This window comes from Lampetra fluviatilis, chromosome 32 (genome assembly GCF_964198595.1).
Source record: "Lampetra fluviatilis chromosome 32, kcLamFluv1.1, whole genome shotgun sequence".
NCBI classification, from domain to species: Eukaryota; Metazoa; Chordata; class Hyperoartia; order Petromyzontiformes; family Petromyzontidae; genus Lampetra; species Lampetra fluviatilis.
Genome location: NC_136306.1, coordinates 627,896 through 654,995, shown reverse-complemented (window position 1 = coordinate 654,995; position 27,100 = coordinate 627,896). Strand labels below are relative to the sequence as shown.

At 51.0% G+C, this 27,100-nt stretch overlaps 1 protein-coding gene across 5 annotated transcripts in view; it reads left to right on the top strand.

Annotated features, from left to right (window-relative positions):
- Positions 1–27,100, top strand: part of LOC144943609 (plasma membrane calcium-transporting ATPase 2-like) — a 232,812-nt gene that overhangs the window by 145,648 nt on the left and 60,064 nt on the right. For all 5 annotated transcript variants that reach the window (XR_013639516.1, XR_013639517.1, XM_078871216.1 and 2 more), the window contains exons 8-15: positions 2,399–2,440; positions 7,360–7,518; positions 8,228–8,442; positions 8,962–9,084; positions 9,269–9,388; positions 18,307–18,548; positions 20,470–20,704; positions 21,097–21,276. Coding sequence is in view for 3 of the 5 variants with exons in the window: in XM_078871216.1 (XP_078727342.1) it covers positions 2,399–2,440; positions 7,360–7,518; positions 8,228–8,442; positions 8,962–9,084; positions 9,269–9,388; positions 18,307–18,548; positions 20,470–20,704; positions 21,097–21,276 (1,316 nt within the window). In the remaining 2 variants the exon portion in view is untranslated. The remainder of the gene's footprint in view (positions 1–2,398; positions 2,441–7,359; positions 7,519–8,227; positions 8,443–8,961; positions 9,085–9,268; positions 9,389–18,306; positions 18,549–20,469; positions 20,705–21,096; positions 21,277–27,100) is intronic.

The following is a 27,100-nucleotide window of genomic DNA, read 5'->3' as shown; positions in this document are numbered from 1 at the left end:
CCGTGGGAACGCCGTTGCCCCCCCACCCCCCCCCCCCCTGGAGACTGCTTCTCCGCATCCTGCACGCCATTGTGGGGCCCAGGGCCCCTTCAACCACCGCCGCTTTGACGCGACCCTCCATGCGACGTCGCCCGCGTCCCGCGGCGCGGATGGGAAGTTGTACTCGTCGATATTTGCGCGTACGTATTGGGAAGCCTTGGCGGCGAGGTGTTAACTACCTCGCCTGGTACACAGGAGGTTGCGGGTTCAATCCCGACACTTGACGCCTGTATATTTGGAGTTTGCATGCCTCTCTCCCCGTGGTCGCGTGGATATTTCTCTGGGTCCTCTTGGTTTTTACCTCCACATTTAGAATCAACATGCGTTTAAAGTATAGTTTTTTTATCGTATCTTGAACTTATTTTGCAGGGTACGTAGCCAACCATACTAATCGGATGTGCGGGGAAAGGACAACAAACTAAACACAACAACAAGCAGTTCTAAATGAATGAATTTTAAATCGAGATTTAAAAGTGCATAGCTCCAGTGACTTCTTAACATCGGAAAGAAAGAGTGTTCCAGACGGCCGCAGAAGTACATCTGAAAGTGCCGCACGATGCGGTGACACTAAGGATCCCTCGCACATTCTTGTGCACTGGTAAGAAGGATAGTTAACAGATGTGTGTGTGTGTCCTTTATTCAGCTAGGAGGTGGAATAGACCCATAGAGATGCACGGGTGACCTGGGCTACATGGAGAACAATTTGCTTTGCTTCTCATTGTAGTGCTGAGGGCCCTGAGTTTCCAACGTTACCACCAGACGCAGCGGAGTTGAGGTGGTCCCACCTGAAGCGCAAGCCGAGACGGGTGCACTCGCGGCTCGTGCTGTGAGCGTTAATAACTCAGCCCGGGCGTGGAGCCGCACCGACCGTGCCATCTCCGTGAAGCTCTTTGCACAGAGCGGCTGGAGGTTGCAGCCGCATAAATACTCAGTTCTCCCCACCCCTGTGTTGGTGAGCTCAATTGCACCTGTGCTTGTGCGTGACTGGTTACGCGCGCACGCACGCAAATGTATAACGCGCGCAGTATTCGTTCACTTTCAGAAAGCGCTCGCGCGAGTGATAGAGAGAGAGAGGGAGGGTGAATAATTCAGAGGCACGGGAAACCAAGGCAGCCAGAACCATTGCAAAGCAATTGCCCAAATTCTGTGGCCCTTTCGCGGGATGAAAAGCTCTAGAGGCACGCGGTTAGTCATTTTCTTCACTAGGGCCCTTCAGGGCGGTGGCCGCTCCTTTCCACTCTTAAGGGGAAGTTTTATTTTAATTTCGATTTTTTTTTTCCCGGTTGTGGCGCTAGCGCCGTACACTGGACGCAGGCCGCTAGAAACGGCGGAGGCCCCGGCACCCCCTCCCCTGCGGTCACCGGCATCGTAGCGTCGCTGTTCGTGTCGTTTGACGTTCGTTCGGCACGCGCCGATGCACCGGGGTCTTACACTCGCGACACGAGCGCCGGATCGTGCACGCGCGAGAATCGTTTCCGGATTATAGAAATTGTTGTTGGTGAAGTTGCTATGCACAGGCCTGAAGGCCGTACGTGGTAAGCGGTCCAGCAACAAACAGTGCTTGTCGACTTTGTACGAGAATTCATAATCAGAATCTTTACTTAGACTGCAGGAAGAATCCGATGAGCTATGAAGCTCTTTTCCACAGATGTCCAGCAGGGGCACGGGGGTCAGAAGGTTACAACAACAAAGAATATGACAACACGGTAGGAGTGCAAAGTATAGGAAAGCTAAGCAAGCCACCAAATGCACTCTTGGGCAAGGCAGCAAAAGAAAAACAGTCTCTCGGTAAAATTGCACACTCACATTTCACTGTCGATACATTGAGCAGCGTGATAAGACCTTGGGGGGGAGGCAGGGGGCGGGAAAGAGCTGATGGGATGGAATTCCAGGGTGGAGCAGTGTGAAGGAAAGAAGCGGAAAGAGAAGTGAGGTAGAACGTCATGTTACATGTGGTGTCACGTGGTGTTACACATCATGTTACATGTGCTGTTACATGTGGTGTCGCATTTAGAACCATTGAACTCACAGAAGGGAAAACATGAGAAAGCGTACCAATTAGATGGTAAAAGCATGAAAAAAAGACATCATTCTTGAATTATGACCCTGAATCGGGATGACTCGTCGAACCTCTGAGTCGACACATGCCCCCCCCCATCCCCCCCGTTCTCCGACATGCACGCCAGCGGACTGCGTTTCGTCGTCTACACATCGTCGCCATCGTTCTCGCCATCGTCACCATCGTCGTCGCCATCGTTGTCGCAGTCTCTGTTTGCTTTGCGTTTCGAGCGGTGCTGCGTTTTGTCTCGTTGCCTCATTTTTATTTTACCCGTTGCTCCATGTGCGTTTGTGTCTGTAGGGAAAAAACAGGACAAAGCTGCAGAAATCAACCGCAACAAAGGTAACAGAGAATGTATGGACCTCCTAGCTGCGTTGAGGCACGAGCTGCGGCAGCAGCTGCTGCTGCTGCTCTCTGCTTCTCACTCGTAGACATCGATTATTTAGCAGCTGATCCTTCATACCCGGCATTGCCCTCGTAAGCACACGCTTATTAATGCGGCATATTTTCCCCCGGCTATATATTTGACAAACATTTAGATTGGCACAGTCACACACGTGCCACCTCTGTGTTTTACACAAACTCATTATTTTTCTTGGCTTTGATTTCAAGATTTGTTGTAACACACAACCGATAGCCTTCTTTAAAATAATTTAACTAAAGGAAATTATTTTTATTGCGTGTTGACGGCGTGTTCATCAACCTAACGAGTAGAATTGTCGCTCACGGTGTGATGTCAGCACGCGCACCAGGGAACCCGGAGGTCTTTAGCCTTTGCCATCGTCGTTGTCAACATCGCCGATCGGAATCATTACTAATCAGGTTGACGTTGCCATTAATGGCAGCAGCCTCTGACGGATGCTCCCGAACCTCTCGCGCGTCTTGTGCTCGCTTTATGCCATCGGGTGCTCCTCTGAAGTCGCTATCCCCCTGCACTGTAATGTCGACGTTACTTTTATCTCTTTTCTTTGAATGCCACAAAGTCACCCTCAGGGTGTCAGTTCAGCCGATGCCAGCGAAGACCCATGGGTGTGGCTTATTTTTCCCCGTGTTCATTTGTTGTATGAGGGAAATGATGATGATGATGACGACGGTGATGTGTGATGATGGTGGGGATTATGTTGAATGTGAAGGATGTTGTTTGTGATGAAGATTGCGAATGATAATGATGATGGTTTATGTCAATGATTGACCATAGTGGTGTTGAATGTGGCGTGATGATGATATGGATGATGGTGTTGATATGTGATGATGGTGACAACAACAAATGATGATGGTGACGATCGTTAATGGTGGTCGCAGCACGGAGAGATGTTGAGCAGTTGACACTCTTGGAGAGACTCCGACATGCACTTGGAGAGACAGAGATGATTGGAGAGAGACAGAGAGACACACAGAGAGACACGGATGCATGAGCAGTCTCACGCACTCGCGCAGTGATGACGTCGCTGCATGTAAGCCCCCAGCAGTGTAGGGATAAAGGGCCATGAGCGCTTGCTCATGTGTGTTGCTGCAGATGTTTCTGATTAGTGAATTCTCAACCAATATCTAATTTGCCAAACCGTCAGAACCAGAGGGGTGGAAAATTCCCACAGCAGTTGAGGCCCTGCCCCCCCCTGGCGGGCTGTGCCCCCTCCGAACCGCCCCCCCCCCGAGCCCCCACCCACCCATAGAGGCCGGCGAGTCGGCGGCCGGGCGGCCGGCTGGTGTAAATGCCGGCCTTGCGGGAGGGGGGCCGAATCTCCAGCTTAGCCAGGTTGTGCCGAAGGTCTTGCGGCGGTGGCAGCGGCGGCGGCGGTGGCAGCATCGCTGGCCATGTTTTCCTCTAGATCTTGACGAATACAAACAGATGCGCGCATCTGTGCGTACGTACGTGGGGTGCTCCAGCTGCCCATTCCGCAAAGCGGGAACCTGGTCGATAAGACACTGGCATTGCGCCAAATTGCGAGAAATGTCTTTTAGTTGAAGAGTTTCCACTGACGGAACTTTCCGCAAAGCCAATGTTCAAGCCCTGTGCAATGCCCAGGCCTCCGATGTGGCGAAGAGAGCGCGTCATTTTAGAATCACCTCATTCCAACGTCGCACATCTAACTCAGGATACTGAATAGCAGTATCACCCTCATCCTAATCTGCCCATTTACAAAGCCACCGCTTTGAAAAACGTTGTCCCTACAACGTTAGCTTTTGATAAGTGAATGATACAATGGGAATTAGTTTTTTTGCATTGTAATATTTACTACTGCCCTTTATTGCGGCACGGTGAACATTTGTCGTGGCACTCCGGTTAGTGCACGGCGACGGGAGCGTGGTCAGCTTCACGGTGAGCGCAGGGTGATCGCAGGTTGAGCTCGGAGCGAGCTTAGGGTGAAAGTAGGGTGAGCACAGGGTGAGCTCGGGGTGAGCTCGGGGTGAGCTCAGGGTGAGCTCAGGGTAAGCTCGGGGTGAGAGTAGGGTGAGCTCACGGTAAACTCACGGTGAGCGTGGGGTGAGCTCGGGGTGAGCTCGGGGTGAGTGCCGGGTGAGTTCGGGGTGAGCACGGGGTCAGCGCAGGGTGAACGTAGGGTGAACGCGGGGTGAGCTCGGGGTGAGCGCAGGGTGAGCGCAGGGTGAGCTCAGGGTGAGCGCAGGGTGAGCGCAGGGTGAGCTCAGGGTGAGCGCGGGGTCAGCGCGGGGTGAGCGCGGGGTGAGCACGGGGTGAGCGCGGTGTGAGTGGACAGCCCGGGAAGCAGCGGCTCACCCTTGCGCAGGTTTTCACACACCCACGTGGGGAGCCTTCATCCAGCAGTGGATTGATCTCGGCTGACCCCGATGATGATGATGATGATGTTGATACCCAATTTAAACATGCGGTATATATGATCTTTGTTTCGTCCCCTTGATGTTTAACGTGACAAAACGGGGAAAGATACGAGGTCGACTTCAGATGTGGATGCTGTAAAAATAGTTGCGTTGCTTAGCTTTGGATTTTCATCGCCAAATTCTCTACGGAACAGTAAATGGCATTGCTCTTGAGGTCTCTGTACTGGATTACATCTTCTGCACATTAAAGTTCATATTTATGCTTCCGCGGCAATTTTTCACACCTGCAATACCCATATATTTATTTACTTCTGTTCTACAACCAGGAGCGGTTCGAGCCCTTTCCGCGCGTAGACCCTTCACGACCAACTTTTCTCCACAATTGTGGCTGTCGCGCCTGATGATGCTGGTTGTTGTAAACACCGGCGAAGCGTCACGGCACGCGAATTGTAAACGCTGCTGCTGTAGTGAGTTTAGTCTGAACTCGTGTCACTAATCGGCACGTCTCATTGACGCGACAAAGCTCTTTTATCTTCTTGGTTCTTTCGGTAAAGTCACGTAGAAGGGAGATAATAAAATAATAAAAATAAAACAATAAAATAATACAATTCTCACGACGTTTTGGCCACAATGCAAGCAGCCGTCCTCAGGTGAAGAACAGGTCTGTTGGAAAGACAGCGTCTGAATGACGACGGCTGTTCTTCACCTGAGGACGGCTGCTTGTGTTGTGGCCGAAACGTCGTGATAATTATTTTAATATGTTTTATTTTTATTATTTTATTATTTCCATTCTACGTGACTTTACCGAAAGAACCAAGAATATGAATCCCTGCAGTCACGAAAGCTTTCAATCGAAAGGTAAACAAGGTGTTTACCAGGTAATGCTTCGCGCTACCTTTACCCTCCTGGGTAATTCTTCTGAGCCACCTTTACCCTACCTTTTACATTACCCCTTGGCATGGTCGACACCTTTACCCTTTTACCTGGTAAAAAGAGTAAATTACCTTACCTTGCCGAGGCCTAATCTGATATATGTCGTATCTATCGGTTTGGAGCACCCAGTATATTTGTTTTCAGTGTCAGGGTGATAACAATCAAACCGATTGTATGAGCATGGTTACCCTCACCAGAAGGGCTTAATGAACATTTGAATGAGTGGACTGATAGAAATAATAATTTGACTTGAGACCCAGGCTGCAACATATATTTAATTGCATTCTTACGTGATGCAGTTTAAGCATTGCTCCATTGCTGTTCTTCCATGGTTGGAATCCTGATGTCATTTCACTTCCTTCCCCGGAGGCTGCAGTGAAGTAAGGTGTGTGCCGCAGACGCAGCGGGCCCGCGTGCGGCGTGCGGCGTGCGGCGCATGCCTTGCTCTGCGTACCGCGGCGTTCGTGACTGGGCCGATCGCCGTGCCCACGGGCGGTGACGTTGCCCGGCGGTAGCGCGTTCGTCGCCTGCCCGCAGAGGTCGCGCTTCGAATCCGGCAGGCTGCCCCGGTGGACGTTGCGGTGCGATCAAAATACCTCTTCGCCTCGTACGTCAAAGGTCCCCTGGCCGTCGTTTGAAAACAACGAGGCCATCTTGTGCCGGCCTCGTGGACCACATTTTGACGACAAGTTTAAAATCGCCTGCAAATCACTGAGTCGGGACATCACAGAGAATCGTCTCTCCCGGATGTAAAACGACTGCTGACTGCCGGCGGGTGAAACATGGTGCCTTCGCGAGAGCCGCGCGCGATTACTCATTCTTATTCTTTTATTACGCAACACTCGGTATGCGTGCACGACATATGAATATATTGGCAGTGTGACGCACAGGTTAGGAGTGAGCGGTGGTGCGCTGCGTTGTTGCGTGGTGTGCTGCGCTGTTGGGTGGTGTGATGTGCTGGTGGGTGGTGTGATGCGCTGGTGGGTGGTGTGCTGCGCTGTTGGGCGGTGTGATGCCCTGGTGGGTGGTGTGATGCGCTGGTGGGTGGTGCGCTGCGCTGGTGGGTGGTGTGATACGCTGGTGGGTGGTGTGATGTGCTGTTGGGTGGTGTGATGCCCTGGTGGGTGGTGCGATGCGCTGGTGGGTGGTGTGATGCGCTAGTGGGTGGTGTGATGCCCTGGTGGGTGGTGTGATGCCCTGGTGGGTGGTGTGATGCCCTGGTGGGTGGTGTGATGCACTGGTGGGTGGTCTGATGCGCTGGTGGGTGGTGTGATGCGCTGGTGGGTGGTGTGATGCGCTGGTGGGTGGTGTGATGCGCTGTTGGGTGGTGTGATGCGCTGGTGGGTGGTGTGATGCGCTGTTGGGTGGTGTGATGCGCTGGTGGGTGGTGTGATGCGCTGTTGGGTGGTGTGATGCGCTGGTGGGTGGTGTGATGCGCTGGTGGGTGGTGTGATGCGCTGTGCACACCCGTCGCGATGCACTAACTGCCGCCCTTCCCGTCGCGGCATGTCTCTTTGTCACGGCCAAAGTGAAAGCCCCGGACGGGGTCGCCGACATGGAGATGGAGCCCTTGAAGGGTGCCGACTGCGAGGACAACAAAGAGAAGAAGCGCTCCAATGTCACCAAGAAGGAGAAGTCGGTGCTCCAGGGCAAGCTGACGAAGCTCGCGGTGCAGATCGGCAAGGCCGGTACGCCGTCGCGCGGACGCGCTCTCGCCATGACCCGTAGAGCGGCGTTCATCCTCTTTGCAATGTTTTTTAATATTGCATTGAAAGAGGTCAACGCAAGCGATCGTCGCTTATGGGCGAGCCGTTAATTGTTGCCCTCCATGAGGCTGTACGAGAGAGGAAGACTGAACGAGGTAACGGCGTGAATAAAAAGGCCTCCGTTTATTAAGAGCAAAGTTGCACTGCAGAAGTATAATTCTTTCTGTACCAAGAACCGTTTTTCAATGTCGTGTATGTCGTATAGTTCTGTGAGAGCGAACCTCAAGCCAGACTGCGGTGATGGTGAAATAAGATCAGACCTCGGAGGTTGGAATTTATGGAGAAATTTGGTGGCATCAAAACGTCTTAAACTGTGATGACCTCTTGACCTTGACTTTCAGTCGTTCCATTTGAGTTCAGGGGGACATCACCCCAGCTAATATTAATTTGGGGGTGGCGGGGGGTAGAGGTCGCCTACTCAGGCTCATGGAGAGTCCCAGCTGTCTCAGGCTGTCGGGCTGCTGGCATCACGGGCAAGAGCCATCGACGAGCGGCTCGGCGTTCGGCACGTGCAACGCACACGCAATGTGCGGCGACGGCGTTCATCGTCGTGGCTTTGTCGTGGCCGTCACTCCTCGGCCGCGGTGGTGACCGTCGCCGTGGTGGCGCTTGCCCTCCGTTCCCTCGGCAGGCCTGGTCATGTCGGCCATCACCGTCATCATCCTCGTGCTCTACTTTGTGATCGAGACGTTCTGGGTGCAGGGCATGCCCTGGCTGCCCGAGTGCACGCCAATCTACGTGCAGTTCTTCGTCAAGTTCTTCATCATCGGTGTCACCGTGCTGGTCGTGGCTGTGCCCGAGGGGCTTCCGCTGGCTGTCACCATCTCACTCGCCTACTCCGTCAAGGTGCGTGCCGCCCGCGGTGGGCCGCTCCATGAACGGGGTCAGTGGGGCGAGCGGGACAAGCGGAGGTAACGGGGTGAGTGGGGCGAGCAGAGTCAGTGGGGAGAGCGGGGTAAGTGGAGCGAGCGGGGTCATTGGAGCAAGCGGGGCCAGTGGGGCGAGCGAGGTCAGTGGAACGAGCAGGGGCAAGCGGGGTCAGTGGAGTGAGCGGGGTCAGCGGGGCGAGCGGGGTCAGCGGGGCTAACGGGGTGAGTGGGGCAAGCGGGGTCAGTGGAGTGAGCGGGGTCAGCGGGGCGAGGGGGGTCAGCGGGGCGAGCGGGGTCAGCGGGGCTAACGGGGTGAGTGGGGCAAGCGGGGTCAGTGGAGTGAGCGGAGTGAGCGGAGTCAGTGGGTCGATGTTCTACAGCAGCAGGCTGCGGGCTCTGGCGGACAGCGCTTTGTGTCGGTGGCGTCGGCAGCTTTGATCGTGGTGACATTACAATCTTGTCCTCCTGACGTCCGTTCCAAAATGTTCACCGGCAGAAAATGATGAAGGACAACAACCTGGTGCGGCACCTGGACGCGTGCGAGACGATGGGCAACGCCACGGCCATCTGCTCTGACAAGACGGGCACGCTCACCACCAACCGCATGACGGTGGTGCAGGTGAGACGCTCACCACAGCCACCAACCAACAACTGAACTGCTACCCACCAACCACTAGCCATGAACTACTACCCACCAACCAACAACTGAACTACTACCCATCAACCACAATCCATGAACTACCCACCAGCCAAAAACCACGACCACAACCGCTGAGCACGTGTGCGCGTGGCCGTGGGTACAGGCGTACGTGGGCGACGTGCACTACTGCTCCGTGCCCAGCCCCGACGCGCTGGCGCCCGCCATCATGGATGTGCTCACCACCGGCATTGCCGTCAACTGCGCCTACACCACCAAGATCCTGGTACGGCACCATCGTGGTCCCTTCTCTGCCTCGTTGGACGCGGGTTCCGTGTGCACGCGTACTTAATTGTCTTCAATAGTGCCGTACGGATTGAATACGAAGTACGTGATTCACCATTGCTTGTTGGGTTAGGTCACTTAATGAGCTGACTACATTTTTTTATGTAACTACCTCCACCACCTGACACAGAAAGCATTTAACACCCCAGGTGTGAACGTTTCAGCTCACCGGTAAGTTGGAGAGGAATACTCACAAGTAAATTTAGCAATTTGACGCAACGTTTTGCTTGAAACCGCATCGAGCATCTTCAAACACTCCTAACAAGAATCAATTATATTGGCTACGAATCCTACGGGTTAAATTAACACACGGTGTGTTTTTCCTCCCTGCTGAAGACACCGAATGATCTTCTTGGTTCTTTCGGTAAAGTCACGTAGAAGGGAAGTAATAAAATAATAAAAATAAAACATAATAAAATAAAATAATTCTCACGACGTTTCGGCTACAACGCAAGCAGCCGTCTTCAGGTGAAGAATGAGACACTACCAAGCTAGGAGCTTATATATAAGCTGGGTTGGAGGTGGAAGAGCGCCTTAACAAAAAGAATGTGCATATGAAGAGGAATTTAGCATATTCATGGGAAATGCGTAGGAGGTGGGCGGGGGGGTTTCAAAGTCATATTATGCCCATGCATTATGCAGGATCAGCAGCACCAAGGGGGGGTGCAGTGAGTAGCATTAACAAAGGAAAGGAATGTTAATAGTATGTAGCTGCAGTTACTAAACAACCACGTAGAAAACTAAAGTATAAACTACATAAAAAACTAAAGTATAAACTGCATAGCACCATCAGTATACTTACTATACTCTACAATAAGCTGAGTTACTAACAGCAAGTAATACATTACAATTCTACGTCGTAAAAATTATATAATATGCTTCCATCTAAACTTTATTCTCTTACATCACACGAGCATACACCGTACTATTTACTGCCATAGACAAACCCAACATTAAATTACATACTGTATTGCTATAAACCACATACATTTTAATATACATTTTAAAATAACACTATGTATTATTCTACCCACCCTAATGTGTATCACACTGCTATATGTTTACTATACAATTACGATACTATATATTACTTTGTACATTGTATTAAGCATATAAATGTTATACTATTTGTTATTATACACTGTACCATTGACATGAATATGCTAAATTACTCTTCATATGCACATTCTTTTTGTTAAGGCGCTCTTCCACCTCCAACCCAGCTTATATATAAGCTCCTAGCTTGGTAGTGTCTCATTCTTCACCTGAAGACGGCTGCTTGCGTTGTAGCCGAAACGTCGTGAGAATGATTTTATTTTATTATGTTTTAATTTTATTATTTTATTACTTCCCTTCTACGTGACTTTACCGAAAGAACCAAGAAGATGAATACCTGCAGTCACGAAAGCTTTAAATAGAAAATTACACCGAACGATGGTGAAGGTAATAGTGTAAGTGGGCTGCTGCTGCTGCTGCTGCATGCGGTGGTGGTGGTGGTCGGGCGGAGGAACGGTGGCGTGACGGTCAGCGCCGCCGCGTCCCCACTTCCCCCACGCGTGTTTCTTCTCGCCATCCACGCCAGCGACGGTTGATAATATGGCCGTGTGAGCTCCGAGCAGAGTCGCGGCCCCGTGCTCCGCATTGACGCGGGCGCGGCGGAGGGTGCATGACGCCGACCGCAACCACTGCGGCCGCCTGCCGGGCTGACGTGGGACGCCGATGGAACGCGCGGGAACCAAATCACGTCGGGTGATTTCAGCGGCTGGCGGTCACGGGGGACCATGGGCAGATTCTTTCCGCACGTTTAACGTGATGGGATAATAGCATGCACGCAAATGGAAGCAGCTCGTACGATAGTTGCTACGTGGGCAAACGTGACGGGGTGCACGTGGCACGCAGGAGGTGGCTACGTTCGCACAAAGCTATGATGCAAGTTTTAATGTTAGCGTTTTTTAATGTGTGGTTTTCAGAAACGCTCAGACACAGAATGATTCAGTACACGGTGTGCGCGTTAAGGAGTTACCCGAAATTTTTTTATAATGCACCAGGAAATTTATCTCGATAGCAGATTAGATGGGGAAAAGAAAATAATGAATGAAGACCGAGTTGCTCTGAAGAGCCCAATTTTTTTTTTACCTGCGATGTTATCTCGGACAAAGGCGTTTAAAAAAAATACAGATAACTGAAGTTTGTGGCATTGATGATAGGACCGAAATATCCGTTATCTGGGAATTCTATAATTTGCTCTGGCCATACCCTCTGGCAATGCAAGAAAGGCAGCACTGTAGGTCCAGCAGGCTGCATTGAGGCCACGTTTGAGCTGTGGACAGAATGAGGTCACAAGCATTTGATGCATTTGTCAAGGGCAACGCTGCTCCGTGAATATATGTCAGGCAAAGTTTACGCGGCAAATGTGCGGAGAGGGCCCCATCGATGGATCTACATGGAATCGAGGGAGCATATATGTTCGCTGATTTCCAGATTATTTTATGCTTCACTTTTTATGCATTCCCCAAGGATTTTTGAGCGGGCCTTAACGATGATATTGGTAATTGAGACCTGCTCCTTCCCTTGGTTGTCTGCCTGCTTCGATAGCACTCTTCCCCTTGGGGCATCCAGGCAGAGGTTGGGGTCGACTCCCCGGTGTTATGCCTGGCAGAACTGTGGGTTTCACTGCCCGGGAGGAGCGTTTAGCAGGAGTTGGAGCCTGACACTGACATTTTGCAATGTCTACTACACAATTTTCTTTTTTTTTATCTATAATTCCGCACATCCCTATCGCTCACACCTGCCCATTACTAAAAATGCATTTTCTTTTTATAAATACTCTACAGCTGTCGCATTTGTGTCAGTCGCAGGCTTAGTCCAAGTTCATTGTCGATGGAAGGCTGACAAGGTGACCCATGCGATTCTTTTCTGCTTTCGTGCCTTGAACGATTGGTGGTGTCTGCGTTTGCTGAGCACAATGCAGGGCCCCAGTTGCCACAGCCGAGGCTCGCGCTCCTCCGGTTTATTGTTGAGAGTTGCTCGCAGAAGCCACGTCATTATAAAAGATGTCCCTGTCAATTGTTGAAGCGTGGAATGTTATAGTGGAGTTTGGTAGAACGCAAATTCTTTGCTTAGCCTTGCAAGTCAAAATCACTGCGCGATTTCCACTGAAATCTCACAGAATTATGTATAATGTATTTAATAATTAAAATATCCACATAATTGGGAAAATATGCGAGGCCTCAAACCGTTGTCATATTGTCATGGCAGGCGAGGGGTTTCCCTTTATGTCCTGATTTCAGCATGACGCCAGTATGACACTTTCTGTGTTTGTTTTTTGTCCTTCCCCCGCACCTCTGATTAGCACGGCTGGCTATGTACGGTGCAAAAGAAGTTCAACATACATACATAGACACATACATGCAGTCATCCTCGCAGCGGCTTTTGACTGGCCATCGAACACAGACAGTCACTTGCAGGCTTTCAGATGCGCTTCTGCGGCCGTCTGGAACGCTCTTCCTTCCGTTGTTAGGGAGCCACTGGGAGCTATGCACTTTTAAACCCAGATGGAAAACTCATTTCTTTAGAGCTGCTTTTTGTGTTTAGTTTGTTGTCCTTCCCCCGCAAATCCAATTAGCACGGTTGGCTACGTACGGTGCGAAAGAAGTTCAAAATACAGTACATACAGACATACCGGAGGGCACGTGGTGAGTTCTGCTGCAGCAGGATGAGCGCTGAGCCACCTCTCGCATCTCCCTGGCGAGCGCTCTGCATTGCGCGTGGCGCTGTGAGTTACAGAGCAGCCTTAACTGTGGTCTGCCTTTATTCCACGTATTGAATGCTGCCATTTGACGGCACTCGCAACCTTCACAGCACAAACAGCAATGCAGTTGAGGTCACGCAGCGGTGGTGAGAAGGGGGGGGGGTGACGCTTTGTGAGTTTATTTACATTCGCATGTTGCACAAAGGCTGCGGTTGAATTTGAAGACAGTGAAAGTGATGCAAAGGCTAATGGGCAGGCATTAGCATCTGTATCGTGATGTATTTTTAATCCCTCAAATTAATATAGCTCTATTTTTATGATTAAAAAAATGGGTGAGTGCGGGGGGGGGGGGGGTTGGCTGAATGAGCACCACCGTGGCGCTTTTGATGTCTCTGTGTGAAGCCCCTTTGTGCTGCGGCTTCGCTGCGCTCGGTGGAGAATACGCTCGGCAAATCGCCTCCGCTCGCTCACCACTTTAATGGAATGCAGGACATTCCGGCAAAGTCGCAAACGTTTTTTTTTTATTCAGAGCATCTTCAGCGTTTTATATATATGGAAAATACGGGAGCTGAATTTAAAGTACCGCGTTCCTGTTTCGCGAAGCCTCCATTGAGTCTCCTAAGAGGAGCCACCCGCTTGGGATGTTTGGCCAGTTTGTTTTTTTATTGAATATTTCAGCATGATGATGGAGAGCCGGGAGGATCCTGAGAAACCCCATGCATGCATGGGGGAGAAAGCTCATAAATCCTGACTATGAACATATTTTTTATTTTACCAGGTAAGGCCCACTGAGCTATATAGGTCTTTTTCAGAAGCGACCTGGCTATGACAAATGATAGCCCAATGAAGTGGCTCATCACGTGGACATTTATGGCAGCCAAATACTCTAAACGCGTGACGTTGATTATAAATGTGGAGAGAAAAACTGGAGGACCCGGAGGAAAATCCACGTAACCACGGGGAGACAGGCATGCAAACTCCAAATATACAGCAGGCGTCAGGGTTGAGATCAAACCCACCACCTCCAGATGTGTTGGCAACCTACTTTCTGTACTGACTACTACACAGCATGATTTACCGAAGCATTTGATTTCAGGTTTGTAGTCCACGCAAGCTCCCAGGGAGGCTCTTATATTTCCCACAGTGGTGCATGTTTTAATTATTGATCTCGTTTGATGTGTTTTTTAAATGTCAATAAAATAAGCAATTCTTTAATATTGATCTACAGTTAGCAATTATCACAGGAGCCTTGGCAGGGAATTGTTATTCCGCAAGGGACATATTGACAACACATTCGATCGTTGGAGCTACCAGATCCCTATTGAAGGGATTGAACATATACTGTATAAATGAACAATTTCAGATTTTTAATATGAAGCATTCGTTAGCCACGAATAACTCGGTATTACCTCATGGCCAAGGAATAATTAAATGAGCATGTGCGTGTGCATCAAGGGGTATGCGGAGGCGTCCCTTCACGATGCGCTATGAATAGGCGACGTTGTCTCGATCCGCAAATGATTGGAAATCCAAAAAAAAGACCAAAATGTCGGCAAATTCCCATCACAGGTTTGGGAATGAGGAAGCGTCACCATACTGCACTCTGTTTTTCTGCTGGTTTTTTTCGTTTCTTTAATCGTAAACAAAACCTTATCCACCCAATGCACAGCATAACCGTGGGACCGTGTTCGCTTCTGCTTTGAACAAGTGAATGATGTACAGTACAATAAAAAACACATTGCAGCCTTTGACGGATACAAACAGCCTGAATGACGATAGCTCTCCCGAGTGTGGCTTGCAGCGAGTGCCCCAGGTCACGCTCGCGACGTTCTCGTTCCGGTCTCGCGCCCCCCTGGCCGTCCCCATGCCACCGGCAGGTGGTGGCAAAGTCAGAGCGCAATTGATGTTATCAATTTTTTTTGTAGTTTATTAAGCCAGATAGCATCATGCGGCAGTTTGGTGCAAATGCAGCCTCGTAAAATAAGAAATCGGCCAATCGGGTCGCCCATTGAGATTTGTAGATCAATGGGCTTTGCTCAGTGGGAAATACTCCGATTCTACAGGGCTCCTGCCCCTTGTCAGACGTTTAAGCTATTTTACTTTGTGTTACCAGGTACAAGTCCACTGTGCTGCATAGCTCTTTTTCAGAAACGACCTGGCCACAAATGATCACTCGCTTATTTCGTGGAAATTTCGACCGGCCAAGTTCTCCAAAACGCGTGATGTCAATCCTAAATGTGGAGGGAAAAACAGGAGGACCCAGAGAAAAAGCCACCACGGGAAGCGAGAGAGAGACATGCAAACTCCATACATAGTGGGGGGTTACGGATGAAAAACTTTCACTTTGAATCAGATTTAAAAGCAGTGCATGTGCGTCAACCCTTAACGTGCCTGTGAAAATTAATTCACCACGTTGACACCTGTCCATGTACAGTACGTCGGTTTGCGTACATTTGAGTCAGGTCGTGTGAACCCAAGAAAGCTAATTATGAATCGTGCTACAGCATTGGTCGTGAATGCCTGCGTGTCAAAGTCAAGACGTACGGCGCAATGCGAGGGAAACATGGTGCACGCGTGTGGCGGAAACGGTGGTGCAGCGGTGAGCGCTACGAACCTGGCGTCCCAAGTTCGATTCCCGGTCACGGCCAACACCGGTGACGATTATCTCAACCGGTCCTGGGCCTCCTCTAGGTCGACTCAGCCTGAAATTAGTGTCTGGTGCGATGTGTAAACATCGCCACTCGGGAGACAAAAGCGGCCGGGCGTGGTGGTGTTGATCACCCACCCCCCTCGTGTGCTGTGCCGGCCTTTATAGGTGCTCGCTAACAGCACTTACCCCAACAGTCTGTTAAGGTTATATGGGGATTGTTGTTTTTGTCTTTGGTGCAGTCGTAATTAGATTTTGAAATATTATACATGTTACATATATCTAATGACACGGATGGCATTGACGTTAAAAGAAATATAGTGCTGCACAACCGAACCCGAATGAATATTCAGCATGGTGACGAACATTTATGAGTGAATGTAATAAATTAAGGAAAGGGCATTTATGTTCAGTCAAAAAAGCGTTGATGGGTTGTTCCTCATTTAAAAAGTTATCTGCCAGCACAAAAATGCCCCAACCACATTGACCTTACCACGTAGCAGGCATATTCTCAGGTTTTTTCAACTAATTCGGCTGTGACGGTCCCACCTGATGACGGAGACTTGTGTTGCCTCCGAAACGTCGTGAATTTTATTTTTGTTTTGTTTTATTTTACTTTCATTAATTTTAATGTTTTTACCTACGTGACTTTACCGAAAAAACCTGAGAATATGAATCATTGCAGTCACGAAAGCTTCAAATCTAGAACGTAGCAGGCAGCTTCTCTATTTAGTCCACAGCTATTGACCCTTTGGCCAGCAGTTTGAAATTAATCTGCGGCGTGGAATTGAACTACGTTCAAATTAAGGTCTCTTATTCACACTTATAGAGTTCCAGTTGCCGTTCTAAACATGCGTTATAAAAGAGACGCATTAAAAAAAATACAGATACAGTATGTTCCTTTGTAATAATTAAAAGACTTAATAATTATGATCTTAAAGTGGCACATGCAAGGCGTGCTGTTTGTGCGGAGAAAATGGAAGTTATAAATTAGCTGTACACAACTTAGTTCTGTAACAGCAGTTCTCACTGTGTTTGTGCCCTGTGTGTAATTGGTAAAGTCATCTTATCACCGTCCTTTCGGCAAAGGTGGCTCGTGATTTGTTTTTTGATTGATGTTAATTCTCAATACAAGCAAAGCTCCTCGTGGCGAAACATTAACCTGCGAGCGTGATAGCGTTCCCGTCGGCTATAATCCTGCACGCGTTCGTTTTGAAATCCAGTGACGTGACCTTGCCCCGGCAGTACATATACAGGTAGTCTCCGAGTTACGATGGTCCGACTTACGATATTTCGATCTTACGATGGCGATAGCGATACGACAAAATTGTAAAATATTATACATTTCGCGCGGCAGGCAAACGCAGCAGCGTACGAGGTACGATACTGTATTTTATCATCGCCATCCTCCTCTTCCGACAACTAAGTTAATGTAGCCATCAACAACCTAACATCGTTCAAGTATGTAGACGACGGACAGAATCTTGGTGAGTACAGTACAATATGATACGTTACGATACGTTCAATGCATGTATGATACGTAGCTTTAGCAATTTCATTTTAGGGTTACCACGATACGATACGTTCAATGCATGTTAAAAGTTTTTATAGCAGATAGGATTGTTTCCTGAAAAAACTTTCTATTAAATTGCAGTTCATATAGGTAGGCTAAAAATGTACCTTGTTTTTTACTTTAAATTTTACTGTGAAATGCTGTATTGTAATTAATGAATACATACAGTATATAGTTTATACAGTACAGTACTGTGAATTGCTCTGCTTTGCTAAATTAACACCATTCTTTAAGACTCCTGGGTAGGCTAGGCCATCTTCGACTTACGATATTTTCGACTTATGATGTGGTTGTCGTAACGCATCTCCATCGTAAGTAGAGGACTACCTGTACTCACAATTTAAGCCAGCGACGTGACCTTGCTCCTGCAGTACATATACAAAATATTTCATCCAGCAACGAGACCTTTCCACATTGGGGAAACATTTTTGCCCTTTGGCAAACACCTGCAAGTTGCGTAATTTGTAAGGTATTTTTTTCAGCATTGGGACCAGTTATATTGTTTGTACTTGTTTTCACAATGGGAGGAAACTGGAGGACCCAGAGGAAACCCATGCAGAATCGTGAGGGAACATGTAAACCCCATATGGAAAGGTGTCCGAGGTGGGAATTTAACCCAGGGCCTTCGTGTCATGAAGCTTGCTCGTTACCGCCGCGCCACCCTGCCGCCCAAACAAATGAAGGCCTTATCAAGGATAAGACATCCGTACCTTCCCAGCGAGCGAAGCAGTATCAATCACAGCTCCGTTTTTACCATGCAGCCCCGTCATCTGGACTTCCTGGCCGGCAGGCCGGCCGGCAGAGAGAAGCCCGGGGGGGCGGGGGGGTGTCGGAGTTACTGCCACGGAACTCACGTGCACGCCCCCGTCCCCGCATCCGTATCCACAGCCGCCGGAGAAGGAGGGCGGCCTCCCGCGCCAGGTGGGCAACAAGACAGAGTGTGCACTGCTGGGGCTGCTCGCCGAGCTGCGACGCGACTACCAGGCGGTGCGCGACGAGCTGCCCGAGGAGCGCCTCTTCAAGGTGTACACCTTCAACTCGGTGCGCAAGTCCATGAGCACCGTGCTGCACAATGCCGACGGGGGCTTCCGTCTCTACAGCAAGGGCGCCTCCGAGATCCTGCTCAAGAAGTGAGAGGCGGCCGTCCCCTCCCCCACCCCCCTATCCCTCACCCCCCCGCTCCCCATCGTCGTCGTCGTCGTCGCGCAACGTGACGCGGCGGGGTAGCGGCGATCTGGTCGGGTGCGGCAGGGGCATTGGCAGTGTCCGGTCTGCATGAGCGCAATGGGAATATATTTCGGTGTCGGGGCAGTGGCATGGCCCAGCGCTGTAAGAATGGCGACAATACCAATGTCATACATTCTTCATTATTATCAATATCTGTTCACTCTTGTTTTCACAACAACTAGTCTATATTCTTGAGCTTTTTCTACAAGGCTGTACACCATTGTCTTTAAAAGCCATGCGGTATGTGCGTTTCTGGTATGAGTGCGTCACTGTCCCACTCTTGGCCACTGTGGTGTCCGTGTTATCCCTTGATGCTGGATCTGCCAGGGCTGAGTTTCTCGCTGAACATTTTCCGAGTTGCATGTAAAAACCAGAACCAGTCACGTGACAGGTTGGCACGGCCACAGCGGAGTGAATGCCTGGCGACGTGGTGTGCTGGGGTGAGGACAAATTTTTCGGGTCGCTTGCCCGGAACAGGCCCGGAACAGACCCGGCTGACATTACGTCCTACGGACGACCATCTGAGACGGCACCGACAGACGTGTCGCTGCTCCTCGCGTTTGGCGCGGCCTCTTTGCCAAAGTGCCGCCCTCGACCATTGTTTACATCGCGGTCGTTCTCTAAGTTGTTCCTGCATGTTTTATTAATCACGAGTGGGAAGCCGGCTGAGAGTAGACTCTGACTTGCTACCCCGAGGGCTTGTGGGCCTCTCGGCCACCCGAGGCGTCCGCCGCCCCAGCACGCCTCTGCCTCTACGCCCGTGCGTTGTAGCGATTGCTAACGGGGCCCGCGCCACCAGGTGGGTAGTTTGTAAATGACGACGCAGATTAGTGGCAGCGTGGCAGATGAGCAAAATTTTCCCCAATGATCCAGCCACAAATGTCAAATTAGTTTTGAAATTTGTCACCCCTGTTTCTCGGAAACTGCATGTGAGAAGCTCTCAGACAAGGCCTCGTTCATTTACATTCGGGGGAGCGCTCTCAGAGTTCCCCAGACAAACGCACAGACATACACATTATCACCTTGAATAATAGATTTGCAAATGAATCACAAATAATCTACTGTGTGTCCTCCCCCGCCCGGTGATTGTCAGCTCGCGCAACGATCGTGAGCAGGAACGCCCTCGCCGGTCCCAGGCTTCTGCCAAGCGACAGAGCTTTGATCATTAGCAATTAAAACCCAACGTGATCGTTTTTGTAAACCAACAAGTCTCTCGGTTAACACTAATATTAAGTGATCAGAACATTCTTCATCTATTGACAGTCGTAACAATAACGACAATTTCTCGAGCGCCGTAATACGACGAGCCGTTGCTATCAGCTGTACTGCATTGCCGTTCTGACACTGTGACGATAACTCGACGTGATAAAAATAGAAGTCATTGTGTCCAGGGTGGCTGACGCTCACATAGACGGCCGACTCGATTCCACGGAATCATCTTTGTGACCCTGAATCAGAGGCTGGAATTCCACATTGATATAACGGACCAGTCTGTCCATGGAACAACAGCTGTTTACTTTAAAAAAATTGGTACTCGTGGTGATCAGTATCTTTTTTCAGGAGGGTCCTGCCAAGTATTTGATGTTGCTGCTACTGTGTGATCCCATTTGAGTGATTTGCAGGATACATATATATTTATGTATCAGCAGTGGGACCAGTGGCATTGTGCGAGTTTCTTTTTAGAAATGGGAAGAAACCCATGCAGAGGAGGGGGAGAACAATGCAAACACAAAAATAAAACACCTGGATCGGGAATCAATCCCAGGGAATTTTTTTTTTGCTGCGAGGAAGCCCCGCTGTAGTCGATGAACCCCTGCGTGCCAGGTGCTCGCGGATCCTGGGCGCGACTGGCGAGACGCGGGGGTTCCGGCTGCGTGACCGCGACGAGATGGTGCGCAAGGTCATCGAGCCCATGGCGTGCGACGGCCTGCGCACCATCTGCCTGGCCTACCGCGACTTCCCGATCGGCGCGGAGCCCAAGTGGGACGATGAGAACGCCATCGTCAACGAGCTCACGTGCGTCACTGTCGTGGGCATCGAGGACCCCGTCAGGCCCGAGGTTGGTCCGCCCCTACCCGAGCGGTTTCGCGCCGTTGTCCGTGGTCGCAAACGCATTCCAGGGCGGCACGCCCAGACTCCTCTCGGGAACTTTTGTTTGTTTTTTTGTTTTTTTTGCAACAGATTTCGTTATTCACCTAACGACCGCCGCACGGCCGTCGCTAGGAGCCGTCGATAGGAGCGTGAATCGCCAAGTCACCTTCCGCTTGCTGCGGTAGCGCAAATCTGGTCTAGGGAGTGATAATTTTTTTTTATGAACTGAATGCCCACTGTAAGTCGACGTCAAAGTTGCTAGTCCAGCTGCCGGCCTCAGGGCATGGCGAGCGTGAACCACTCACGCCCTCAGAGACCGTTCGCAGCACGTATGCTGATGGGAGTTCGCTTTGAACGCAGGTGCCGAACGCCATCAAGATGTGCCAGCGGGCGGGCATCACGGTGCGCATGGTCACGGGAGACAACATCAACACGGCGCGCGCCATCGCGAGCAAGTGCGGCATCCTGCACCCCAACGAGGACTTCCTGTGCATCGAGGGCAAAGAGTTCAACAGACGCATCCGGAACGACAAGGGCGAGGTGCGCGCGCCGTGAAAAGCCGTCAGCCACGCGTATCTGTACCGGTCCTGGGCCTCCACCTCTGAGGTCGACTCGGCCTGGTGCAGCTGCGTGTGTAAACGTCAGCACTTGGGGATGACAAAGCCGACTGGGGATGGCACAGCGATATTTTCCGTGTTCCCAGGTGTGGATGCGTTTCGTGTGGAACGTTTTTTCCCTTCTGGCTCTCAATAATTTTTTTCCACGAGAGCTCTGCTTCGAGGAACGTTTGGCCAATTCCTTTGTAGACGTCGCGTTTATCGCAGCGGAGGAAACTGGAGTGCCTGGGGAAACCCCCCCTCCCACAGACTCTTGAGGAGATACAACAAAGCATCTCTCACAGGTGGTCAATGGGGTTGTGGACTTGCGAGAGTTGTTGTGCATGTAGGTGGGCCTTGCTGTGTTCTCTGTGTCCTCTTCATGCATAATTAAGATAGGAAGAGGATTTTAGTTTTTTTGTGTGGGAGTGTCGTCTTCGGCTTGTGTTGTTGGTGCTGTGTGTGCTTGTTTTGTTGGGGCTGTGTGTGCGTGTTTTGTTGGTGCTGTGTGTGTTTGTTGTCGCTGTGTGTGAGTGATGGTGCTGTGTGTGTGTGTGTGTTTGTTGGTGCTGTGTATGAAGTCTTCAGTAGCTGTACCGGATGAATTTCCATCTGGTACAGATACAATGGGAGGCTTATCGATGCCCGGGTGCGGTCAAGGGATGGCTCCCTATTGGTCAACCACGTTATGTATGCCGATGACCTGGTAATTGCGGCTCACTCAGAGGAGGCATTGGAGGCACTGCTGCTGAAACTGGAGTGTGCCACTAAGAGGTGGTGGGGCCTTACCATCAGCCCCACCAAAACGAAGCACCTGCCTGGGTATTTTGTACCATCGAGTACTCCACCCCCACAACTCCCAATCGGTGATGGGGCAGTTGTGGAGAGGGTGGAGAGGTCTCACTGCGAATCACTCGAGCGGCATTATCTTTGCATCGGTTGCGTAACGCTGTGTGGAAGCTACCTGGTCTGTCGCTCCGCACTAAGCTTCGGGTTACAGTCATTCCCTCCCTTCTCTATGCTTGCGAAACGTGGACCCCCTAATGGAACATTTTCGCCGGTTGGAAACATTTAGGCTGGCCTGCCTACGATCCATCCTGGGTTTAACCAGGCTGGATTGTGTGAGGAGCTCACAAATCCTTGAAAGATCTGGGAAAAGTCCCATCGGTGAGCTCCTCCGGCAGGCAAGGCTGCATTGGCTGCGTCATGTAGCCCGCATGCCCAGCCACCGCATACCTAAACAGCTTTTGTTCAGCCGGATCGAGGGGGCTAAATGGGCGCAGCACGGGCTAGAGAAGAGATGGAGTGATGTGGTACAGGAGAACGTGGAGCTGAGTGGACTTGCCGATGACTTGTACCAGCGGTGTCAAGATCGACCTCTGTGGAGGAGGCTCGTGAAGGATGCTACTGGGCAGTTGGAGGCAGTCGCCCTCCAACAACAACGGAGGGCGGAGGAGCAACGCTCAAAACAACGAGCGGAGCGCCGGGTGGCTAAAGCACAGAAAGTTGGCACAGTAGGGGGCACAGGTGGTGCATCAGCCAGTCATCTCGGTCATCTCAGTCAGTCGACCCGTGGCACCTGGGTTTGCCCCGTGACCTCCTGCCAGCGGGCGTTCGAAACTTCACGTGGCCTCAAGGTGCACATGGCCTGGCACAAGCGTCGTGGTGACGTCACCGCCACTTAGTGGCGAATGGCGGTTGTTGTTGCTGTGTGTGAGTGTGTGTTGGTGCTGTGTGTATGTTGGTGCTGTATGTGTGTGTGTTGTGTGTGCATGTTGGTTGGTGCTGTGTGTGTGTGTGTGTTGGTGCTGTGTGTGTGTGTTGGTGCTGTATGTGTGTGTTAGTGCTGTGTGTGTGTGTGTTGGTGCTGTGTGTGTGTGTTGGTGTTGTATGTGTGTGTGTTGGTGCTGTGTGTGTGTGTTCGTGTTGTATGTGTGTGTGTTGGTGCTGTGTGTGTGTGTGTTGGTGTTGTGTGTGCGTGTTGGTTGGTGCTGTGTGTGTGTGTTGGTGCTGTGTGTGTGTGTGTTGGTGTTGTGTGTGTGTGTTGGTGCTGTGTGTGTGTGTTGGTGCTGTGTGTGTGTTGGTGCTGTGTGTGTGTGTGTTGGTGCTGTGTGTGTGTGATGGTGCTGTGTGTGTGTGTGATGGTGCTGTGTGTGTGTGATGGTGCTGTGTGTGTGTTGGTGCTGTGTGTGTGTGTGTTGGTGCTGTGTGTGTGTGTTGGTGTTGTGTGTGTGTTGGTGCTGTGTGTGTGTGTTGGTGCTGTGTGTGTTGGTGCTGTGTGTGTGTGTTGGTGCTGTATGTGTGTGTGTTGGTGCTGTGTGTGTGTTGGTGCTGTGTGTGTGTGTGTTGGTGCTGTGTGTGTGTGTGTTGGTGCTGTGTGTGTGTGTGTGTTGGTGCTGTGTGTGTGTGTTGGTGCTGTGTGTGTGTGTGTTGGTGCTGTGTGTGTGTGTTGGTGCTGTGTGTGTGTTGGTGCTGTGTGTGTGTGTGTTGGTGCTGTGTGTGTATGTTGGTGCTGTGTGTGTGTGTGTTGGTGCTGTGTGTGTGTTGGTCCTGTGTGTATTGGTGCTGTGTGTGTGTGTGTTGGTGCTGTGTGTGTGTGTTGGTGCTGTGTGTGTGTGTTGGTGCTGTGTGTGTGTGTGTTGGTGCTGTGTGTGTTGGCGCTGTGTGTGTGTGTGTTGGCGCTGTGTGTGTGTGTGTTGGTGCTGTGTGTGTGTGTGTTGGTGCTGTGTGTGTGTGTGTGATGGTGCTGTGTGTGTGTGTTGGTGCTGTGTGTGTGTTGGTGCTGTGTGTGTTGGTGCTGTGTGTGTGTGTTGGTGCTGTGTGTGTGTGTGTTGGTGCTGTGTGTGTGTGTTGGTGCTGTGTATGTGTGTGTGTGTTGGTGCTGTGTGTGTGTGTGTTGGTGCTGTGTGTGTGTGTTGGTGCTGTGTGTGTGTGTTGGTGCTGTGTGTGTGTGTGTGTTGGTGCTGTGTGTGTGTGTTGGTGCTGTGTGTGTGTGTGATGGTGCTGTGTGTGTGTGTTGGTGCTGTGTGTGTGTGTGTGTGATGGTGCTGTGTGTTGGTGCTGTGTGTGTGTGTGTTGGTGCTGTGTGTGTGTGTTGGTGTTGTGTGTGTGTTGGTGCTGTGTGTGTGTGTTGGTGCTGTGTGTGTTGGTGCTGTGTGTGTGTGTTGGTGCTGTGTGTGTGTGTGTGTTGGTGCTGTGTGTGTGTGTGTTGGTGCTGTGTGTGTGTGTGTTGGTGCTGTGTGTGTGTGTTGGTGCTGTGTGTGTGTGTTGGTGCTGTGTGTGTGTGTGTTGGTGCTGTGTGTGTGTGTTGGTGCTGTGTGTGTGTTGGTGCTGTGTGTGTGTGTGTGTTGGTGCTGTGTGTGTATGTTGGTGCTGTGTGTGTGTGTGTTGGTGCTGTGTGTGTGTTGGTCCTGTGTGTATTGGTGCTGTGTGTGTGTGTGTTGGTGCTGTGTGTGTGTGTTGGTGCTGTGTGTGTGTGTTAGTGCTGTATGTGTGTGTTGGTGCTGTGTGTGTGATGGTGCTGTGTGTGTGTGTGTTGGTGCTGTGTGTGTGTGTGTTGGTGCTGTGTGTGTTGGCGCTGTGTGTGTGTGTGTGTTGGTGCTGTGTGTGTGTGTGTTGGTGCTGTGTGTGTGTGTGTTGGTGCTGTGTGTGTGTGTGTGATGGTGCTGTGTGTGTGTGTTGGTGCTGTGTGTGTGTTGGTGCTGTGTGTGTTGGTGCTGTGTGTGTGTGTTGGTGCTGTGTGTGTGTGTGTTGGTGCTGTGTGTGTGTGTTGGTGCTGTGTGTGTGTGTTGGTGCTGTGTGTGTGTGTGTTGGTGCTGTGTGTGTGTGTTGGTGCTGTGTGTGTGTGTTGGTGCTGTGTGTGTGTGTGTGTTGGTGCTGTGTGTGTGTGTTGGTGCTGTGTGTGTGTGTGATGGTGCTGTGTGTGTGTGTTGGTGCTGTGTGTGTGTGTGTGTGATGGTGCTGTGTGTGTGTGTTGGTGCTGTGTGTGTGTGTGTGATGGTGCTGTGTGTGTGTGTTGGTGCTGTGTGTGTGTGTGATGGTGCTGTGTGTGTGTTGGTGCTGTGTGTGTGTGATGGTGCTGTGTGTGTGTGTGTGTTGGTGCTGTGTGTGTGTGTGTGGTGCTGTGTGTGTTGGTGCTGTGTGTGTGTGTGTTGGTGCTGTGTGTGTGTGTGTTGGTGCTGTGTGTGTGTGTTGGTGCTGTGTGTGTGTGTTTGTGCTGTGTGTGTGTGTTGGTGCTGTGTGTGTGTGTTGGTGCTGTGTGTGTGTGTGTTGGTGCTGTGTGTGTGTGTTGGTGCTGTGTGTGTGTGTGTTGGTGCTGTGTGTGTTGGTGCTGTGTGTGTGTGTGTGTTGGTGCTGTGTGTGTGTGTGGTGATGTGTGTGTGTGTGTTGGTGCTGTGTGTGTGTGTGTTGGTGCTGTGTGTGTGTGTTGGTGCTGTGTGTGTGTGTGTTGGTGCTGTGTGTGTGTGTGTTGGTGCTGTGTGTGTGTGTGTTGGTGCTGTGTGTGTGTGGTGGTGCTGTGTGTGTGTCTGTGTTGGTGCTGTGTGTGTGTGTGTTGGTGCTGTGTGTGTGTGTTGGTGCTGTGTGTGGGTGTGTGTGGTGCTGTGTGTGTGTGTGTTGGTGCTGTGTGTGTGTGTGTGTTGGTGCTGTGTGTGTGTTGGTGCTGTGTGTGTGTGTTTTGGTGCTGTGTGTGTGTGGTGGTGCTGTGTGTGTGTGTGTGTTGGTGCTGTGTGTGTGTGTGTTGGTGCTGTGTGTGTGTGTTGGTGCTGTATGTGTGTGTGTTGGTGCTGTGTGTGTGTGTGTGTTGGTGCTGTGTGTGTGTGTGTGTTGGTGCTGTGTGTGTGTGTGTTGGTGCTGTGTGTGTGTGTGTTGGTGCTGTGTGTGATCGACGCCCGGGTGCGATCAAGGGATGGCTCCCTATTGGTCAACCACGTTATGTATGCCGATGATTTGGTAATAGCTGCTCATTCGGAAGAGGAGTTGGAGACGCTGCTGCTGAGACTGGAGCGTGCCACTAAGAGGTGGGGCCTTACCATCAGCCCCACCAAAACTAAGCACCTGCCTGGGTATTTTGTACCATCGGGCACTCCACCCCCACAACTCCCAATCGGTGATGGGGCAGTTGTGGAGAGAGTGGAGAGTTTCCCATACCTGGGCAGTGTGCTTATGACCGGCTCCAGTTTATCAGCAGAGGTCTCACTCCGAATCAGTCGAGCGGCAATATCTTTTCATCGGTTGCGTAACGCTGTGTGGAAGCTACCTGGTCTGTCGCTCCGCACGAAGCTTCAGGTCTTCTCGGCCACGGTCATTCCCTCCCTTCTCTACGCTTGCGAAACGTGGACCCCCCTAGTGGAGCATCTTCGCCGGTTGGAAACATTTAGGCTGGCCTGCCTACGATCCATCCTGGGTTTAACCAGGCTGGATTGTGTGAGGAGCTCACAAGTCCTTGAAAGATCTGGGCAAAGTCCCATCAGTGAGCTCCTCCGGCAGGCAAGGCTGCGTTGGCTGGGTCATGTAGCCCGCATGCCCAGCCACGGCATACCTAAACAGCTTTTGTTCGGCCGGATCGAGGGGGCTAAACGGGCGCGGCACGGGCTAGAGAAGAGATGGAGTGATGTGGTACAGGAGGAAGTGGAGCTGAGTGGACTTGCCGATGACTGGTACCAGCGGTGTCAAGATCGGCCTCAGTGGAGGAGGCTCGTGAAGGACGCTACTGGGCAGTTGGAGGCAGTCGCCCTCCAACAACAACGGAGGGCGGAGGAGCGACGCTC